The 21289-nt window shown below is 44.9% G+C and overlaps 1 protein-coding gene across 1 annotated transcript in view; it reads right to left on the minus strand.

Moving 5' to 3' along the window:
• Nucleotides 1-21032, minus strand: part of ARID1A (AT rich interactive domain 1A (SWI-like)) — a 37471-nt gene extending 16439 nt beyond the window's left edge. Inside the window, exons 1-7 of the mRNA XM_009579367.1 lie at nucleotides 20826-21032; nucleotides 19670-20131; nucleotides 18554-18667; nucleotides 2809-3049; nucleotides 2354-2443; nucleotides 1444-1611; nucleotides 552-867 (exon numbers count right to left, since the gene is read on the minus strand). Coding sequence (XP_009577662.1) covers nucleotides 552-867; nucleotides 1444-1611; nucleotides 2354-2443; nucleotides 2809-3049; nucleotides 18554-18667; nucleotides 19670-20131; nucleotides 20826-21026 — 1592 coding nt within the window. The 5' untranslated portion in view covers nucleotides 21027-21032. The remainder of the gene's footprint in view (nucleotides 1-551; nucleotides 868-1443; nucleotides 1612-2353; nucleotides 2444-2808; nucleotides 3050-18553; nucleotides 18668-19669; nucleotides 20132-20825) is intronic.
• Nucleotides 21033-21289: the final 257 nt, after the last annotated feature.

Here is a 21289-nt window from a genome sequence, read left to right on the forward strand (position 1 = left end):
CACATACACCTACTCTGAAATGTACAGTAAAAAAGAAAAAAAAAAAAACAACCACAGAAAATAGTTGCAAAGTTCAGTGCTGAATTCCAGCTCCCTTTCCCACAGCTGCTCATCAAGGCCCTAAAAGGAAGAAGTTCATTACACTGGACAAGTAATGCCTTGGTTCAGACAAATGCAGCTGGATGGCTGTCTGCTAGATTTATGGGCCCTACCACACACGCAGCGTCTTTTAAGTCACTCACGTAACACAGACGACCAGAAAGCGAAAACAACTGAAAGGATCTCTAAGTTAAATAGATTTCACTATGAATATTAAAAATACCCTAAGCATGTCATTAATGATGTATTCCAACGCACTGCCTGTCCAAGCTTTATGCTCTTTCTTTTTTAACACTTAAGACTGTTGAAAAAGCCTCCAAGAATGGCAAGTCTTCAAGGAAGCGTATGTTCAGTATTACCCCAACTTTCAGTTATTCCATCCACAGCTCTGAAACCTAATCTGACATAGGGAAGCGACTTCAACAGAGACCAGGGGAAATCTCACTCCTTACCTGTTCTGGATGGAGTTGGCAGCAGCATGCATGGCGGCAGCAGCCGCTTCTTGTGCTTTGCGATTCATGCCACCTGGTGGGGGGCACATCCCTGTCCCCACCTGAGGCGGCATATTCGCCATGTTAGGTCCATAAGGTCTGTTCCCCATGGTTGCATGGCTCATCCTCCCCGGAGGAAGCCCACTGTATGGTGGCACACCGGTCTGCCCATGCATCTGGCTCCCTGCTCCCATGGGGTTCATGCTTCCTCCCATTCCCGGACTTGGGTAGTTGGCATTGGACATAGCATTGTAGTTTGGCTGCCTGGGATAACCTCCTAAGGAGATAAAAAGAGGGGAAGACAACATCATTCAACTAGTTAGTTTATGAATCACCATAAAAATCTTCTATCAGCAAATATTTAAAGATCACTAACAGAGATGAGGGGGAGTGTTAACACCTCAACAAAAAGTCAAAGTACTTGGATATAAGCCACATAAAATGTGTTTTGACACAGCCAAGTAACAACATCGATTCAAAAGCTGCCTGAAACTCTCCCAAACCTCAGCCGAGCAGAGTGAGCTAAATGGTCCAGGACAGGATGTAAAAAACTCACTTAACCCTTTCCAAAACATACAACACTCAATTTTCTTCCCCTCCAAAGAGAACTGGCCCTTCTTCTCTATTACACTGGATGCATGACCTACATCTTTTTAAACGAGGAGGAAGGATCTTACATTTAGAAGTACAGCTAGCCCTGAAAGCAACACATTTCTTCAATCTCAACATGAACAAAGCACAGTTCTTTCCAGCTCATAAGAAGCGCACTGTTTTGTATTACCCACACAGTAAGAAGGGACAAATAAAAACAGTTTATCAAGTTATCCACCCTGAGGAGCTGACCATGCCTCACCTTGAGGTCCATACTGCCCGCCCTGGGGTCCGTAGCTTCCCATGGAGTTCTGCTGGTATGGCCCCATTCCAGCGTGCATCTGTGCTCCAGAAGACTGACGGGGAGATAAGGCTGAGCCGGGCTGGGGTGAGCTGTACTGGGGCATCTGAGGATTCCTCTGCATGTAACCTGGTCACCCAGTGAGCGGAGCAGACAATTGTTAGTGCAAAGGATCCAGTTAGTGCAAAAGAGCTGCCAGTGGACACACATGTTCTTAGGCAACAGCAACCTCTGGGACCCACTAACAAAATCCCTTCAGCAACAGCCTAGACAGATTTTACAGTGGTTGCTATTAAGGAGCCGGTGTTACCTGCTAAGATAAAAGATCCAATTTCCTGTTTTAACCAGGAAAAAAAAAAAACCAAAACCTTAGTATCACAGGAGTAGACAGTACGACTCTGCAAATCCTAGGGGCTTCTTCTTGTTGCTTTTTGTTTGCTTGTTTATGTTCTAAGGGTGACAACTATATGCCTTCAGACATGAGAGCTGGAATTTTACATGTGTTTTCCCTCACACTAACCTTATTCTCTTAGGGGGAAAAGGCACGCAGTATTGTTGCGAGCACCCCTCATTTTGAAGCTTAATGTCACGGACCTTGGACAAACAACATTTACAGAAAAGTGTTTCAAAAGCCAGAGAAAACATCTTACAAGCCAAACTACTAGCTTGAATGGAACATTAAGAGGCCAAACGACCAGAAACAGTGGAATTTGCTGCAAGGTGCCTAAACACTTGCAGCTTATAAACCTGGGGCAGCTTTTAATGTTGTCTCAACATAGAATCCATGGCATCAGGCCAGGTAATTTTCAGTTACACATCTAGCTTTACAAACAGATCCATACAATTAAACCTTTTAACTCATGTCACACACCTCGATCTTGCGCTATGCTTGACTGGTTCATGGAAGGATGCATGATACTGTCCGACTGGCCACTGGGCGGTCGGGGTGGCATCTGATTGCCTACACCACAAAAAGGAGAGTGGTTAATCACAAAAATTGCACACCACAAAACCCAGGATGCAAGAGTATTAAATACCAGAACTACAAGCAACTTCAGAAGAAGGATATGTTAGCCACAGTGAAGAAAAACAAGAGCAAGATCAGTCACATTAGCCAGCAAAATGACACTGCTGGTTTACCAGGCATCCCACCCATCTTACTGCATCCTTTAAAAGTTACAGACATTTTAAAGCAAACAAATGAGATCACAGGACCTCAATAACACCACATAATACTGACATTCCTCCCCACTGGCCATTTCAATTCACTCTCCAGCTGCATGAGGCAGTCCCGCCAAAAGATCAACACGTGCTAAGTAGCGTTACCTGGTACTGCAGCAGGTGAAAGTGGACCAGAGCGGGACTGAGCAACACTAGCTGGAGATCCAACTGGGGATGGGGAGGGTCCTCTGATGCCTGGCAGGTGAGGAGAGGTATGTGGAGAGAAAGGAGACTGAGCTGGGTTACTCTGCTCTCCTTGACTGCTGGAAATCCCTGATGTGCTTACTCCAGGACTCAGGGCTCCTTCTGTACCCATGGGTAGATCATCTATTGAACCAGACAGGTCCTGCAATACACAGAGAAACAGATCAGGCAAAAATAAAGAGACATGGGACTGTTCTCTCACATACCACTAAGAAAGAGTGCATTTCTCCCTTAGGCATACTACAAATAGAAATCAATGAACTCTGTTCATGTTATTGTCAGTAACGAAGGCTGCTGCAGACTAAGGTAACTGCCAAATGTCTCTTATCCTGCTGCCTGTCTCTGAACCCAAGAGTTCCCTAGCTGGTTTGCTGAGTGCTTGCTGATGGTCCAAACAACTGGCTAATTCTCCTACTTGCTTCTTTTATAATTCAGTTTAGAGGTGAGAAATTAAAGAATGCATCAACAATACATGTAAAACTGCGAATAGAGGAGGCAGTCCATGTGATCATAGCTTGGCAAAGAAACGTGGCTCAGCCTCTGAAAGACAGAAAACTCCTGCCTCACCATAATTAATTCATAAACCTCATATGAGCTCGGAAACTACTCACTTGAGATGGATAAAAACAAACTAAACAGAGATTTAAAAGAAAACCATAAAATACTCTTCAGGGTTCCCACTTCCCTTTCTTGAAAGATAGCAAAAATTAGCAGTTACAATATCAGCCTGTAAAGTTCAGCTTTTCTTGAAGGCAAGGCTAGAAAATACCCTTCCTACTGCATGTATCCACCCTGAAGAAGAAAAGCACGAAAAGCCTAAGAAAGTTGAAACCTCCAATTGCCACAGTAGTGACTGCAAAGCGACAGCACCAAAAATCAGCTGGCAAGTCTGAAAAATGAGGATACTTCCAAGAAGATGATGTGCAGATCCAACATGCACAATTGTACTAGCTGTTTGATAATAAGGGGCATCAGCTATTCAGGCTTGGCCTGGAGTAAACGAGTAAGGAACAGTCCAAGACAGAGAAAGCGGTGGTGCATTTCAACAGAAAGCTGGGAAGTTGTAACTAATCACTCCAGTGATTAGGTAAAATCTCTGCCAGAAATTCAAAAGATCACAGCAGGTGAAGAAGTGGCAGACCAAAGCTTACCAGGACTCCACCTATCCTTCGTAAGTCTTTCAGAGTAATCAACCTTGGATCAGAAGTGTTCTGGACTGAGCCCCGAAGGCATTTCAGATCAACTCCCTCTGCACAGAATTCAGCTGACCAGCATGAACAGAGCCAACCTCAGTTAAAACACCATGTAGAAAGGCCGAGCCAACTGATAAATAACTTGGACACCCTGCTCTCATTTACAATGACGGGATGATGCCTTGTTTAGCAGCAGTTCGGATAACATTTTCCCAGCTCTGTGCAGCACAGAAGGACCTCGGACACAAGATACTGCAAACTTATCGGCCTTCAGAAGCAAGCAAGAGCCCTATCACTCTTGTAGCACCTGTCTGCCAGGTGATGTGTGAAAAGGCTCTGACAGCATGTCCCCATCATCTAAGCTGGAGAACAGTACGTCACCCCACATCCTAGGAAGTGGAAAACTGGAGTTACGGAAGAATAAAAAACAACCTGGGAGATATCCAACCACCTCATCACACTTGTTGGATAGACAGTGACATTCAGGAGGACAAAGGGGAGAGCTGGGCATCAGCTGCACCACATTCGGTTGTCTGCTGCAGCAGGGCAATCTTGTCTATTTTAACAGTGGAATTTGATCAAAATGCTTCTAACAAACACTGGCAAATGCTACATTTCAGCTGAAAATGTCAGTCAGTTGGTGGGATGACTTAGTGCATAGCACTAAGGTCCTTCTCCCCTTTCCATTACTGCCTCTGTTTGAGAGATCATTTCCTGCAAGACAGTCTCAGAGGTATATTTGCTTACTGCTGAAGTATTATCTTCCGGGGGAAAAATGAGCTATATTTTATTTCAATGAAAGCTAAAAAACTGCAGAAAAAGCCTAAAAATAGTGTCTAAGAGCTCTTAACATTTTCACTACTTTCCTATTGTAACGTCAAAAGTGTTGCTCATTTACACAGCTACTTGTTTTTTTCCCCCAGACAACTTTGACAAAACCCACATTCCTACTGCAGAAACCATCTGAAGTGGGAGTAGAGAGAATTTCCAACATTTTGCATTAAAAAGGATCAACCAACACAAACAATCAAGAACAAAACACTCCTCTCCCTGAGACTCACTGCATCTAACTTCAGCCACCGGTATAAGATACGCATCTAGATTCCTCTCTAAGTCAATGAAGGGATCAGAATGTCCAGAAGCCAACTCAGTCCAACCTAAAATTGGATGGAAATACTGGTACTTCCCTTAAATACATTAAGGTACTTTTAGTCTGAATCACCAAATGCATCCAAACACTGTTTTCATCATCGCTGAAATGAAGCTGGAGGCCAAAACCCTTTGCAGCTTTAAAATCCCCACCACCATGAGCTTATGCGGGTATGGCATTTCAGAGCAGTTAAACCTTCAGACCAGAGGGGCAGAGCCTATAGCTACTTAGAGGAGAGATTTTTAGGCTCAGAAGAAAAAACACATTATAAATGTGCACCTGAGACAAAATACTGGCATGAAAGGACAGATACAGAGCGAGTGTGCAAGGTGAAATGCGAAAGTTTCCTTCTGTTGCCAGGAGTGTAAGTGACATGCTTCTCCAAGAGGCAAAAGAGAAGGTTTGCCTCCAGGATCTGAGGAGGTCACTGTCTGCTACATGGTATGAGCAATATTCATACATGAACTGGGCAGACTAAGAGGATACGACTTGGTAATGCCAGGCACGAAAATATCTGCAAGACATAAAATGAAGCAATGTTAAAAACTGTTTGAAAATTAACTCCTAAGTAACTAGATAACAATCTTTAAAGCTGATGTCTTCGACCTTGCCTACGCATCAAAGCTTAACCTAAGTACTGCAAGTCATTTAAAAACATTCAGTTTTAATTAAGCGGGTTAATACAGGGTTGCTTCAGACATGCGAGCGAGGGCCCCTCTGCATTGCTGGCATACCATCATGGACCTCACATATAGGAAAAGTAGGCCTTCTAGCTATAAAGCTGTGGATCAGACTCTCAGATCATCAGTTTAAATAAGTTAAAAGTGAATTACACTTCAACCTTTCTTGGATGTTAGGACATGAATTGAAACGGGACCATAAAAATCAAGTAACTCATAAAGTGACTTTCACCTCTAAAGATCTGTAAGTTTTATGAATTTCCACAACAAAGTCATTTCCCAGCAAAGAAACACTCTGCTAGCACAGCAGCATTTTCTGAGTGCGTTATTCAGCAAAAGGACTAAGTTTCTCCAAAGTGCGACTCCTGCAAGGGGAAGGAGAGAAGCAGGGACTGGAATGCCTAAGTGCAAGCAGCTAATCAGTAAGGAGCTGTTTTCCACCTATCAAGTTATTTTCTCAGGATGCCAACCATCAAGGCAGAGAGTGGTTTTTTTGGTTTTGGGGGTTTTTTTTTTGTTTGTTTGGTTGGTTTTTTTAACTAAACCGAAAGGACACCCTCCAGCTCTGATATCCCATTTACTCAAGCGCACCACAAACTAGGGGAAAAAGAAATCTCTCCATCTCTCTACAGACCGTTTTAAGGACGGCCGTAGCAGAGAAGCCTGTAAAAAAATAAAACCTCATTGAAATAATGGAGACCCGCTGCCGTCAGTGCGTTCTGGATCAAGCCCAAGAGGAGAGGGCCGGTGAGGTTTTATTTGCCTCCCACAGAGCATCAGGAGGAGACCTGGAAAGACACAGCAGCACCAGGAGAAGGGCTCTCCTCTTCCCTCCTCCCGCGAGCACAGCCAATCGAGCCGAGACAGGAGGTGAGGCTCGACAGCAGTAACTCTGCCAACTTGAAGGAAACGTCAGGGTCTGGAGAATTTCCTCACGTGTTTCCAATGTGTTTTTTATGCATTTTATTGCTCATCTGCCATGCAGATCAAAAACGCTGGAGGGATTCCAACTATTTCACACAGAATCTCACACTCCAGGCTGGCTGCAGCCCCAAAGCCTGAGTTTCTTCACTTGAAATACTGCCCAGTGTTATTTTGGGATGTGACCTGATAGCGGAAGCCCACAGGGACCCTGAAACGATAACCGTTCCAGCTGCGATTGGTTGCCCAACCCTCGCCGATGCCAGCATGGGTTTGTCAGTACTGCTGACAAACAAGGACTCAGCAGCTAACACCTTCTTTTCACACCACAACAAAACCATGCCTGAAATCACACAATCTGGTACCCAAAGGAGGGGGCAGGGGAGTTCATCTATCTCAGGAAAAGGGTTGCAAGTCCTGGCATGACCAACACAAGGGAGCCGGTTAGTTTATGCTGGAAACAGCAAGGTTTCTTTTATATGAAAAGAGGAACCACCATTTCACTATCTGATACAAGTTCATTTGTTAAACAAACACAAAGATGAAACAAGAAGAAATACTTAAGATCAAGGTAGCAAAATCCCAGAGGAGGAGAGATTCAAGGCTCCGCTCTGGCCCATCCCACTGATCTGGAAGAGCAGGAAGACTGACCAGAAAGCAAATTGATCTCCTCACTGGGGACTGCAGCCTTCCCCTACTACTCCCCTGCCCATCCCCAACCTAAGTGCATATGAAAAGTGGGGGGGAAGAGGGAGGGAGCGCAGTCAGACTGTAATGATTGTAGGCACTATCAGATCACTAGATAGCACTCAAGGAAATTATGATCTGGAGACGAGCATGTGGTGGAGCTTATAAATTCTGTACGGCCAGTTGTTTCCACACAGATGCTTACAAGCAAGACCAGAGAACAATGGCTAAATCTATTCCCCAATTCGTTCTGAAAGGGAAAAAGCCTCTTCATTGCATCTGACTAATTGAAATACCTTCTATTACAATTTCATTTTCTCTGCAGTTTCTGTTCCACTCATTCAACAACCATCAACACTTAAAAATCACAAGCTTGTCCTTTCCTTCCCCTTTATTTCCATATCCAAAATACCTCAATCCTCTCTATCACAAAAATTACACAGCTGACTGGCAAGCTAGGATCTCCCTGCTATTTCAGGGAAATGGATAGACTCGTTCCTCCTTCTGCAGTACAGACAACTGAATCTTGCATCTTACGCTTCACAAAGCACTCTATCTCGTAACACAAAGCGGCCTGGAGACCTCACCGTGCTCCATTTACACCAGACTTACAGACTCACATCACATCCAAGAAGACACCTTGCAAAGCTGACTTGAGATTTCCACAGGTGTGACGGAAGGGTCTGGAGAGGGCTCTGCAACCTGCCGCCGCCTTCCAACTTACTGTATGCCTCTTACAGATTGCTTCCCAGTAGAAACCAGAAGTGGGAGCTGGGGAACACAAGTTAAGCTACAGCAGAAATACAGTTGATACTTTTCATCTAGAGAGAGTTATAATCTAGTGTCTCCAAAGTTTTTTCTTGCTGACAGATCAGAGAGTCAGAATGGAGGTTTTCAGTCTCTGAGCTGTTCCAGCTTACTGGAGGCACACTGGAAAGGGCCCACACTTCTGCAAGCCCTGCATCACCACCAGCTCAATTTCAACTGCCATGCTTTAGAATTCTGACAAAATCCGTCAGCACATACCACCACAAACACGAAACCCACTGCGCACTGGCTCTCAGCATTTGGTAGGCAGCTGCAGGCTCGCTCAACACCTGGGTGGGAATGTAAAGACCTACCATCGCCATGAGAAGAAAGTGAACTATTCCAAAGCCAAAGCAGACTTCCAAGTCCTGTTCTATCCCAAAAATATACAAGTTGTCCCAGGGAAGACCACCATTCACCTCACTCTGCTCTTCTACCATCGGTTATTGTGCAGAAGATAACGAGTCTATCTTTACAGCACCAAAAGCACCTTCTAGATGATCATCACTCTTGGTGTGCGTATGGGCTGGACAAGAGACAAAGGGGAGGAGGAGGAAGGATGTGTGCAGGATGTCTCTCCAATAAAACCTCTCACCACATCTAGAACATTTCTAGAATTTGAAGTGAAGTGAAAGATGCTGTTAACACTCTGTCCCCATGTGCTCCGTACCTTGACATACTTTGGGAGGACTGGGGTAGAAACAAAAAATACGTATTTTTAAGCTGCCAGTTTACCTGTTACTGATTTTGTGTTCATACACGTGTGGGAAGCATGTTCATCCACATTCCCAAACTACCCAAGATGACTAAAGACTAATCAAATATAACCAAAGCCTAGCAACACAAGCTGGTGTCCCCTTGACCATACACAGCTTTCCTCCACTGCCGCATAGCTCCTACCTCTTACTCTCCGAGGCGCTGAAAAGTTTTTTAGTTTAACAGGGAAAGATGACTTTCTCCTCACATAAGAAATAGGGAACGCCGAGAAGGAAGATCACTGCCACACTTGCACAAGCTGCACTGTATACTTCTGTGTTTTATGAAAGCTTTTTAAATTCATGGCCTTGCCTCTTCTCTTATATCCCCCTTCAAAATGGGACAAGATCAGCAATCAGAAGGAACAAAGGGATTTAATTATGCAATGAAATCACTGGTTTTGGTCCCTCGGATATGTCCCTGGAAGCTCAACCTCTGATCTGAGCAAGGACCACATATGAGCAACTAGAAACTAGACAGTTCTCAGGTTCTGCAGCAAGCTCTTTTGGAGAAAAAAACAAGATCCTGGTTACAAAACCAAGCATGCATAAAAACCTTCGAGTCCTATTACATGCCACTTACTCATCCAAGCAGTACTTAGCTAAAGGAAGTAAGTGCTAGACTTCTACTACTTCAAGGTAAAAACACCTACCCACTAAAACAAATATCAGGAAGGTAACACTATCAAGGCTTCAGCCTCTTCTAGATGGAGTCCATATTCCCTTCCCTTACGAGGAGTTTAAACTCCTCTCAGGCATCAGCACTGACAATTACAAACCTAAGATGGGGACTAGAACGTGCAAGAGAGGTTCGTGCGGTTTTCTTGCTCAAAAAGGAAGCTGAAAAGCTCATTCTTCCAGGCTGGCTTTAGACAAACTGGTAGAAGCTGCTGGCTCTAGCTGCACTGCAGGAAAAAGAGCATTTGGAAAGGAGGCTGTCAGGAGGAGGGGCTCAGTGTCACACAAGAAATTTTACTCTGATTGCAAAAATAAGCTGCTGTTCTAATCCACCTCAGTAAATCTAGGTGAGTCTGGTTGTTTGGCAGAAAGCAGGTACAAAATAAAAAGGGAGGACGATAGACGGAAGTGCTGCTGGCTTTACTACATTCCTGCAACGGGAGACCTTGCAAAACAGCCAGCACTGCTACCGCAGCAGCCATTGATTTTTCAGAGGTCGATACTCCACTCCCACAGATCTACTCGGCAGGAGCTTTAATCACATCTACTGCTCCTACCCTGTGCCACCCCTCCTTCTCTTCCCCCTCCAAATAAAATTTAAAAAAAAAAAAAAAAAAGGGAGGGGGGGAAGGGGCCTTCCTCCCCCTTCAAACACTCAGCAGACTAACAAATTTCATATTCTCGGTCTTTGGAGAGGAGAGATTCAAAGCTGTAGTTGCAGCACAAAGTATAGAAGGAGTAACATGATTCATCCACAGAACAAGATGTCGCTGAAGGGAAAACCCACCATGTGGAAGGCCAGCATTCCCACTCGGGGAGTGCTGGGCGCTGAGCTCTTCTGCAGGACCCTGGGAAATGCAGCAGCAAAACTCTCCAGAAGAGTTTCCATTTAACCCTTTGAAAGCCATTCAGCTTCTAAAAAGTACTGCCAGGTTTATCTAAACATCAATACAACGTAAAGTATTCAAAGCAGCAGTGATAAATGCTGAAGTTCTGCTTGACAGAGTAGTGCCACTTCAGCTAACACAGAAGTTGGCCCAGCTATCTAGCAGCAGTGCTGCCACACAAAAGGATAAAACCTCCAGCTTCAGCAGTAATTCTGACCCTAGAACAAGTTGCAGGAAAGAAGCATGGAGGAGCCCAGACACAATGAGCAGCAACATTGCAGCAGCATTACATGATGCTGTCAGCAACACTGATTTTTTGGAGGGTGTTGGGATGCAGGGGGAGCGAGACCTGCAAGTCGATCACATCGATCAGAAAGGCTGGTCTGACACCAGGCCTTGGGAAGGCAAGTGCAAGCGAGAAACTAGTACGGGTCTCAGATGACAGACCACAACCCGTTGATTTAAAGAGCTTTTGTTTTTCTTCCAGAGGTTTTTAAGTATTCTATTTCAGTCTGAAGACAAACCCCAGATCATATAAAATGCTAAATCACATAAGAGGCAGGAAGCTACCCTCTTATTGCCAGCCGTAAGGATATTCCAATTCCCCAGCAGTGCTTCCTCTGGAAGGCGCTTTCCAGTCTCCCATGTGTTCAATTTAGACTCCAAAGCATTTAGTCATCTCGGCATGTGATTATGCCACCATGCCAACCACACGAGTTAGGGTGGGCAAAGAAACGCAGCAAAGGCAGGAGCCTGAAATAATTAAAAAATTAAAAAGGCCCCTGTTCAGGCCAATACTTTGGATTTTAAGACAACTCAGCTTTCAGTATTGTTATCAGCCTCTTTGAAACAATTAAGAGTGACAGAATCAATTTCTAAAAAAGCAGAAGGAAGGAAGATTTTAGGAGAAAACAGGATTTCTAAGGGATCAGGTATTTGCAAGCCTGATGAATCTGGCGGTCCTCTCACTGGAAAAAGCTGCTGAAGAGACAGCTGGAAGCTGGCAGCTCCTTCCCAAAGTCCGTCGTACCTGTGGGGAGGCAGCGATGGAGCGACACGAGGGGCTGAGCCCCCTGACACTGCCAGCTGGGGCATCTCTAGAAAAACCACTTCCAGTCAAGAACCTGTCTGCAATACCATACCCGTGCCAGGTACCGCTGGTCTGGATGGAACGGAGAAACTGAAGAAATCATGGAAAGAATCAAGGAAATTCTCCTCTCGCCCTGGCTCAGAGCAGCGAGCGTGCACGGGAAGAGGTAACATAACCATGGAAACCTGGCCCAGGCCAGACACTGACGTACGCCCGGTGCTACCCTCGGGGTCAGGGTGCCAGAACAGTCAATTCCTAGAGATGTCACTTCTTGTCATTTCAGGAAATTCAACTTTTTTTTTTTTTTTTTTTAAATAAAGGCTTCTGTTTTCCTGGGTAAGACCTGATTCAGAATTATAATAAAAACCAATTACACAACTCCTCCTCCAACTACGAGGACTTGTTTGAAATCACGGCGCGAACCTTGTACCCACAAGGGTGCGGGCACAAGCCCATCCGAGCAGCGTGGCCGCTGCAGGAACGGAGCGGAGCAGACCGAGCCTTGGGCCCCTGCCATGCCCCACATTTCAGCGCCATGTGGAAACAGTTTTCTCCATGGCATTTATGATCGTGCACGTCTCCAAGACAAGTCAATCCAGCATGCCAAAAGGACATTAACAGGAAAATGATTCCTGTAAACTGAAAGCTCAGGTGTGGCAGCGTTTAAAACGCGTGCAGCGCTGTCAGCCAAAGTTAAACACCTTCATTTATCCCTGCGACCGCTCCACGCAGCAGATGAAGGTCACACCAACATGGACTCTCCCTCCCCTGCACGGTGTGGGACCTCTGGCAGGGTTAAGTTTTGATGGAAAGGGAAGAGGATGAGGCTAGTATGTGCGACATCACACTGACAAGAGGCTTCCGCGCGTTTTAAAGGGTCTCCAATGACACCAAGTCAGCAGCAAAAAGGAAGCGAAAAACTGATTTCCCTGCCCTACAACAACGAGCTTCTTGAAAGCGTGTTTGAAGGCGGAGGGTCACCTCGCGAGGCATGCGCTTCAGCAGTTACGGTGCAAGGAGTAGCTCTGATTTTTCAGGCTGCGGCAGCGCAGGGGATGCGTGTGACAGAGCACAGACTATTGTTCGGGATCCAAGACCAGAACTGGTCATCCTACAGCAATTTCCTGATTAAACACTGACCCGCCTAGTCACTCTGGCTGGGCCTAAAAGAATAAGAGCCCATCCTCTCCCGAGCGAGCTGCCAGCCGTCCCTGCCGCCCACCTCCACGCGGAGGTCGCCGTCTCCTCTTTCAGTTGGGTCCGTAACCGAAATCGCTCCTAAGAAAACGAAAGGCTGGGGGTTAGGGGAATCTGTGCGAGGCGTGCAGGCAGGAAGCAGAGCTGAGCCGCTCGCGACCAGAATAGAAACAGGAAACGAGCCCGGCATCGAGCATAGCGCAGCCCGCTGCCAGCACGGGCTCCCACGAAGCTGCATCAGCGGCTCTGTGCGGCATCGTCTCGAAAGGGACGCTCGTTGGAGGCGGAGGCGACGGGCTCCACGCAGCCCGGAGCGGGCCCCGGGCGATGCAGCATGGGGTGGGGAGTTTCCTCCCGAGCACCGGGTCGGATTAGCTCAGTTCAAACCCGGAGGAAGGGGTGGGAGGAGAGAAAATTGCCACATGGACAAATAGCTGAGCAACCCCGAGAAGCAGGTCACAGGCGCGAAACATGTCACTGGAGCGGCTGGGAGATCAGGGTAGCTTTGTGAGCAGCGCTCCACGTTCTCCACAGCTGTAGAGGTTATTATAGCAAAACAAAAAAAAATACAGGAAAAAAAAAAGGCACAGCCTTCTCAAGAAACCACACAAAGATGGTGGCCACGATCACACACCAAGAAAAGCTTAGGCAGAGGAACTTCGGTCAGGAAAAAACATTTTCAACTCCCCATATCACCGTAACTTGGGATAGAAACCTTCATATCAGCATAAACCGGAATGCACCAATCTCTCTAATACCAGTGTTTCAGGTATTGTGCTCCTCGGGGCAAGCCTCCGGGTGCCGGTGTGTTTATCTGCATATCCACTGTGATGCCCAGGCACCACAGCATGCAACTGCCCTGCTTTGAAATGCATGCATCACTAATCCCTCTCTTAAGGCCAGCAATAAGACAAGCTAAAAAGGCCAAATACAAACCAAACAGAAGCAGGAAGTCCCATATGGAAAAAGGAAAAAGAAAGAAAAAAAAAAAAAGAGCCTGAAGTGACCAGCAAATTCAACTATAAAAGGTTCTTTTCCCCTCCCCCAAAAGAAATTGTCAAAAAGATTAATTTTGAGCTCAAAGAATTTTTAAGAAAACGTTCATTTCCTGGGCTGCACCTCCCTCCCCATCCACGGCAGCTTTGAGACAGTTTTTTGCTGCATTTCGGCCTGTTGCATTGATTATTTCCAGGTCAGGGGACGCAGCTGACAGAGCTCAACTTTATTCCACTTCAAGTACCTACAGAGTACAAGTTGAAATGACCACTTTGTAAGAATGGAAAATCCAAACGGTGCTTCCCTGACATCCTCCAGTGTGTCCAAATTCAGAAACTAGTTGCCTTAAAAAAGGAAGAGGCAATCAAAAAAAAACCACCCCACAACTGCTGGGGATATTCACAGAATGGTTCTTTCTGCACAAGCTAAAACTCTGCAGCCTCATTCCTCTCCCCTCCCCACAAAATCTAATTTTGTTAAATCCATACTGCAAAGAGCCAAGACCAGAACGCACGTTCAGAAGTTAAACGTGGATCGGGAATTTGGTTTCAGTCGGTTATAATCCTTCCTGCCATTGACAAGACACTTTTCAGACCTGAAGTCAGAGATGAACCAAAGTGAAATGCAGCTGAATAAGCAAAAGAGTTTTCCAATAGCGCAAAATACTGAGATTAAAACAATTCCTACTCCACATCGAGATGAAAATAAGTTGCCCAAAAAAGGCATGGGGTTTCTCCCTCAGGCTACACTGACCAAAACAAACTAAGGACATTCTGGGGTGGGAATTCTGGAACTTCTGTACAAGCTGCCCCAGTTTGCTTCATTACATATTCGCTGCAACAAAAACTCAAACGCAACCTCGCTAGCTCGGGACCTCCAAAACCTTGCCAGTATCTGTCCTCCTGGTTCAGCCAGAAGTCCCACCCCATGCAGAACCTTTCCCATTGAAGCACTGCTGAAAACAATACCTCTCTCGAAAGTTTTGGTTTCCACAGATATGAAAGCTTCCCTGAAGAAATCCCAGAAGGTCCAGTGAAAGGCAAATACAAGCCAGTATATACTGGTATCAAATCAGTTTTGCTTTATAAATGGCTTTTGGGGCCAACGTGGAAGTCCTAACACCACAGCTATCAACTTCTGTGGTTGGGAAGGTATAAACAGCGTGGCGTGGCAACCACTGTCTCGATGCTCTACTCCTCACCCATCTCAAAGACATCAGAAACTTGCACTCAATTCCTTCAAGGCAGCCCATAAGACAGAGACTGGGGCAAGGTAACAATCTGTTGCATGTTTCATAATGAGATACAAAATTCCTCCCAACAAACCTAAAAGTCTGGAGAACTTTACAGCAGAACTTCCAGAGAACTTTACAGCAGAACTGATTTGCAATCCAAACCCAAATGGATGTCCTTGCACCCTATCTGCTTCCCCTGTACTTGCTACCAGCACCTTCCATGTCTAAGCAGAAGGTATAATTAATAGCTGGAAATATTTGACTTCTACAGACTCAGAATCCAAGCCTCAAAAGGTAAAGACACCAAATAAACTGGATACGACTTGCCAGGAAGAATTCTTTGCTAAGGAAAAGAGACTAGGGAATCTCCTGGGAGAAACAGATTTATACTAAGGATTACTATTCCTCTATTACACCTAGACACAAAAGACTACACTTCACTTCTCCCATACGCAATAGCAATCTAAGTTTAGTTTAGCTGCAATCCTGACAGAGCCTCCCTAGGGAAGCAGCAAATTCTTCAGAGAAATTCTTCACCTAGTCTGCTACAGGAAAAAGAGAACCAGCCAGGACACTCGCATGGATGCATTACTCTTTAAAAGGCATCAGTGAGTTCAAGTTAGCAGCAGCATTCTCCCCCAAAATACAGCAAGTATAATCTTCAGAAAGGGAACAACAAACCAGGAAATACTTAAGCTAGAACAGCCTATAACACAGGCAGAAATGGAAGACCAGACATTTTGCTACTTACAGATGAGCAGACAAAGCATTAGAGAAATCAGTAATTTGACTCTTCTGCTGTTAAAATTCTGAATACGGGAACGTTGTCAGGAAAAAGTTTAGTTAGTGACACAAAAATCATTATTGGGAAGATATCTTGAAGACCCCCACCCAGAACAATCAACATGACATTTCTCAGGCAGATCCTAACAAAGCCAGCAAGAGCTCACAGGAGTTGAACAACTTGACAATGTCACCATCTAGGAGAGCACCACCTCTCAAAATGGTGACAGGATCAGCCGAAGAAGTATTTCCCCCTTTATTGCTTAGAATTCCAACATTAAAGTTCATGTACAGTATCAATGTGTAAAGGCCAAAGACTTGTAAAGGCACTGGGTACATAAATTTAACACTTCATAAGAATCTAAAAAGCAGCAACCTCCTTTTCCTGCTGGAGCTGATCTACGTTTAATTAAAGATGATGCATGGCACGATTTGCCCCGATTCCAAGATACCCAGTGAGCTATTCCACAGCACCCACTGAGGCTTGGAAAAGGGCTCAGAACTCCACAAAAAATTAAAAGCCCACAAACTAACTATGCTTCTGTAAGTCATACATAATGGCAAAACAGGGATCCAGGAATCCTCCCGAGTAGGATAAAACTTTCTAAACCAGACAGACTGAGCAATATAAGGAAGATAAAAAGAAATTGATAGCACCCTTCCACGCAGCTCTTTTGTTTCTAAGCATCCCCAGGCCAAACTTTGTGCAAGAGATTGATCACTGAAAAAAGAGTTGGCTTCCATACACCTCAGAGGTCCTCCCTTTAAACCATTCCACAACATCACTGTCTGATGCATTTCTCGATTTACAGACAGGGGTGCTGGTCTTGTCCTACAAGATCCTAGCTAGAGGACAAAGAATGATGAAACACGTACAAGAATGAGGGCGAGTTTCTGCAGGGGGTCTCCTTTTTTTAATTTTTGCTTACCGAGGAACAAAAGGCCCAAAAGTACACCGGCGTTGGGTAAGCTTGATTTCTTAAATGCAAACTATTTGGCAATAGTCAGGAAAATAAGATGACTATAAAGTCTGTTTAAAACAGAAGCAAGCTTCTGATCAGAAATTGGTGGACATTTAAAACTTTTTAACTGGATCAAATTCCGTTGTTTCCAGGTTCCTTCACTCTTACAGCAGAGATGGGTATCTTTTCTTAAACTGCTTGGGAAAAGGGAAAACTTGAAAGGGGCCAAATACATTTAACCACAAGGTATAAAACAAACTCCCACTTGGTGCTGAGAAGGAACCACTTCTGCTAAGCAGAGCAACTAATTCCTATAATCTGAGTCAGAGGGCGCTGATTGGTAGGATTCATGAAGGCTCTATCAACAATGCTACTGAACAGGACTTCCCACCGTTCGGAGCTAGAGCAATTTCTTCAATTACTTCAGTGGCTTCACTTTTCCTACATTCTTCGCCAGAAGATGGGTCACATGGAAGAACTTGTGGAGAGGCAGAGTGGAAAGAAACATGCTATTTAAAAGGATTTTTCCCCAGGCCTCAGAACAAATTAAATCTTTGCAATCAGGGTCCAAAAGGCAAAAAAAAAAAAAAAAAGGAAAAGAAAGAAAAAAGAAACAACCCACAACTACTCCCATTAGGTGGTCAGAACTAGAATCACTTCGTATTTTGCGTGACAATTTGTACCCACAATCCAAAGGAATTATTTCAAGGGGCTCACAACAAAGCCGTTCTCATTGCTGAGAGCAAAAATAACTTTGCTATATACACAGCTCACTCTCCTCTGACCAATCCAACTGCAGCTTAGAAAACTGACTTAGCCAGTGGCTAAATAAAAAAATAAAAGCTCACTCACTTCCTTCACAATGAAAGTAACCAGCAAAATCAGAACTCAGCAGCTCAAAACTTTTCCTCCAAGTCGGAGGCACAGACCAACTTGTGCAAACTAGTCTAAACTTTTAACCTGTCTCCAATTTCTTGATGAAGTTTTAACCCAAAGTTAAACTATTCTGGTCCAAAAACTGCTGGAACACTAGGCACTAATCTTATACCCAACTGTTTACTGTACATACAGCAAGCAGATTTAGAATGCAAAAGAAAATACAATTCTCCATCTGTCAAGGAAGGAGCTATCTGTGACTGATCTTCCTCACTCCAGGTACTAATAAACTTGTCTTTTTCACCAACTGTTCAGTCAGATTGGACCAAAGAAGCTTAAATCAGCAGTATAAGGATGCAATGACACAGAAACGGAACCGCGCTGCCGGTCTGCTAACCACCACTAAAGGAACAAGAAAATAAAATAAAAATGAGATGCCTTCCCCTGAAGGTCAGGGTCTACTCTAACAGCAGTCAGGTACTTCAGACACTGCAAACAGAAAGCTCAAAAAAATCTTTTAGCTAGAACATGCAGACCAGTGTATTTAGGGTTAAACTTTACTCTCAAATCCATTACTTTTGTAAATTACATTTCATCTCCATTGGGAAGCCAGAAGCTAATGACTTGGTAAAAAGCACAGGCAGCCTCCATCATTCCCATTTCCATGTGGAATACTACCAGTGCTAATTTATCCTGCTGTGCTTCTGATTGCCCTCGCCCCATTCACTTCTAGATCAGCTCACCACTCACCGGCAGGCTAGAAGGTCTGGACTGAAGATTCAAGTTCATATCTTCTTGCCCTTTACTGGAAGCCATTGAGGGAGCAGATGATGTCTGGGACCCAAATGAGTCTTGAGATAACTCCTGAAACATCAAGAAACACCAAAAAACCCACAAATGGGAATAAAATAAAGGCTCTGCTGGAATCACTCTGGTATATTCTCACATTGTGGAAGAATTATGTACCCTTGGTGACATTTGCCCAAAACAGGAAATAAGACAGCAAGGAGTTCAAGCCAGCACGCCTACTGCTCCACAGGAGGACAAACGCTGCCGGACTGCTTACAGAGAGCGTTGGGAGTAAAAGTCTAAAACATGACAAAATAGTAATTCTCCGGCTTTCCCTTACTACAGATCCTGAAGAACAGAGACTGTCCTGGGAGACTGCCCACTTAGCTTCTTGATCTTCTAACATCTTATGACAGCTCTAAGTACTTCATTACACAAACAAGGCAAGTCAATTAAAATCTTCAACTTTTCGAAAGCTACCTTTGGTGCACTGCAATGTTTGCTGAAAGGTCCCAGCTAGCTTTTCACACAACTATTAAAATTCTATTAAGCCTTGCTGAAAATAAATACAATTTATAAAAAAAAAAAATAATCTGCTTCATGATTTTATCTTCAATTCCATGCACTTGCTGCTTTATTTCTCCTCCCTAAAGCCAAGTTTTACATTTAAGAGCAAACTCTCCCGTCATCATCTATGTGTCACTCTGCAAACTGTGCTCTGCTATTGTGTTAAACCAAGTAGCTCTGGAGACCACCTGGAGAACTTCCGCAGACCACAGCGTGAAAACCATTCCAGTACAAAATCCTTTAGACTGGTATTGCCAAACAGCAGTATTTACTCAACACTAGTCTTCAAAACTGCAGTATTAGCCCGGCTTAGCCTGCTACCACCACAACATCCCTCTGTAAGAGATACAGATCTAGACACAACAGAGAAGGCAGCACATCTATTACCATAATCATTACAGCCAGCTTGCTGACGTGTAATTCAACCGATTTTAATGCACAAAGAAAAGGATTTGCCCAAGTTTCTTTAAAAATCACTTACAGAAGGAAACAAAGCAGGAGACAGCCTACCTGAGGAGGGGGGAAGCGTTGCTGGGAGTATGCAGACTGCTGCTGCTGCGGCTGTGACTGAGGGTATGAAGATGACTGCTGAGAAAGAGCCGAGGAAGCTGTCTGCTGAGTTTGTTGCTGCTGCTGGTAGGGCGACTGTGACTGCTGCTGTGAGTAGGGAGGCTGACTCTGTTGATGTTGCTGGGCCGTGGACTGCTGTTGAGGATATGGAGTTGGGGACTGCTGATGGGGCGGCTGGGACTGCTGCTGAGAATACGCAGGCTGCGATGTCTGAAGTTGTGGAGGTTGAGACTGAGGCTGTTGCTGCTGCTGATAAGAAGGCTGAGAGTGAGGGGTCTGGGATGGAGGCTGCTGAGAATATGGAGGCTGCTGCTGTTGGGGATGAGGGCTTTGCTGGTTGTAATACGGAGTCTGGCTTTGCTGCCCATACGCACTGGGGCCCTGCTGTCCATAAGGAGGAATCTACAGAAGAAGAGCGTAGAGTTGTATCAGTTATGAAGGTATTTTATATACACGCACAAACTAAGATTATGCTCAAAAAGAAAAAAATTCAGAGACCTGAGCAGAGCAGTTAACTGGGAATGTACTGGAAATCTCCCAGACAACAGCAAAAGTCACTTGCATATGACATTATTTATTGGCAGTAACAAACTTTTAATAGGCACCATAACTAAGTTTTTAGGGATCCCTATTTCACCACCCTTCAATGATAGTAACATTGAAAGGAAAGACTGCTTGCTCCAAAAAAGAAGGAAAAAAAAAAAAAAAAAAGGCAAGCAGCCTTCTGAATCCTGCAAACAGTACAGCAGGAGCCACGGAGCGAGCCAAAACTGACCTGAAGTCATTTCTTCTATAAATTCCAGCTGTGTCTTCAACAGAACACAGTGGAAAGACTATCCTACTCCCCTCACTGTTTTCCCCTTGTTGATTCACTGCTCTGCCGCTGCCTCTCTTGGAAGCAAGGATTCCACAGGTCCTTATACATCGATCACACCTGGGTCGAGGTGCAGTGCAACACGCAGCCTAAAGAAATGCCATTTTACCTAAGCAATTGATTCCAACCTGGTTGAAGGTGGTCCCTTCAGAAGACACAGTACTTTGTTGCTCTTCTGCCTGCCCCTGCTGTACAGAGGCTACAGAAGCTTGGGTGCTCTACCTGCTGTGCATACGAGATGCTGCCCATTGTACTTTGCGTCCTGCTTTGCATTCCCATGGGATATCTCTGGGGAGTTTGTGGCCCATACGGCTGTCCTGGATAGCCATGTCCTTGCTGTGGCCCCGCTTGAGGTCCCTGTTGTTGTGTGTACGGGTTGTTTCCTCCATACGGCTGAGGCCTCATCTTCCCCATCTGATCCATTGGGCTTGAAGGCTGCAAAGCAAGTTGCGACACACAATGTACATCCAGCTACACATAGGAATTGTTCACAACTTGCCAAAAACCCCAGAAGAAAACTTCAACAGGTTGGTACAGAGAAGCAGAAGGTCGTCTGTCTCTTCTCAGGTGCTAAACCTCACAGTTACATTCTGAATTACAGCAGGATTCCTAACAGACGTTTCACAAAGAACAAACCCAAAGAGAAGAAGTCATTTTATGCTGACATATCTCTTGTGGCCAGAGGA

This window comes from Fulmarus glacialis, unplaced genomic scaffold (genome assembly GCF_000690835.1).
Source record: "Fulmarus glacialis isolate BGI_N327 unplaced genomic scaffold, ASM69083v1 scaffold23866, whole genome shotgun sequence".
In the NCBI taxonomy this organism is placed as follows: Eukaryota; Metazoa; Chordata; class Aves; order Procellariiformes; family Procellariidae; genus Fulmarus; species Fulmarus glacialis.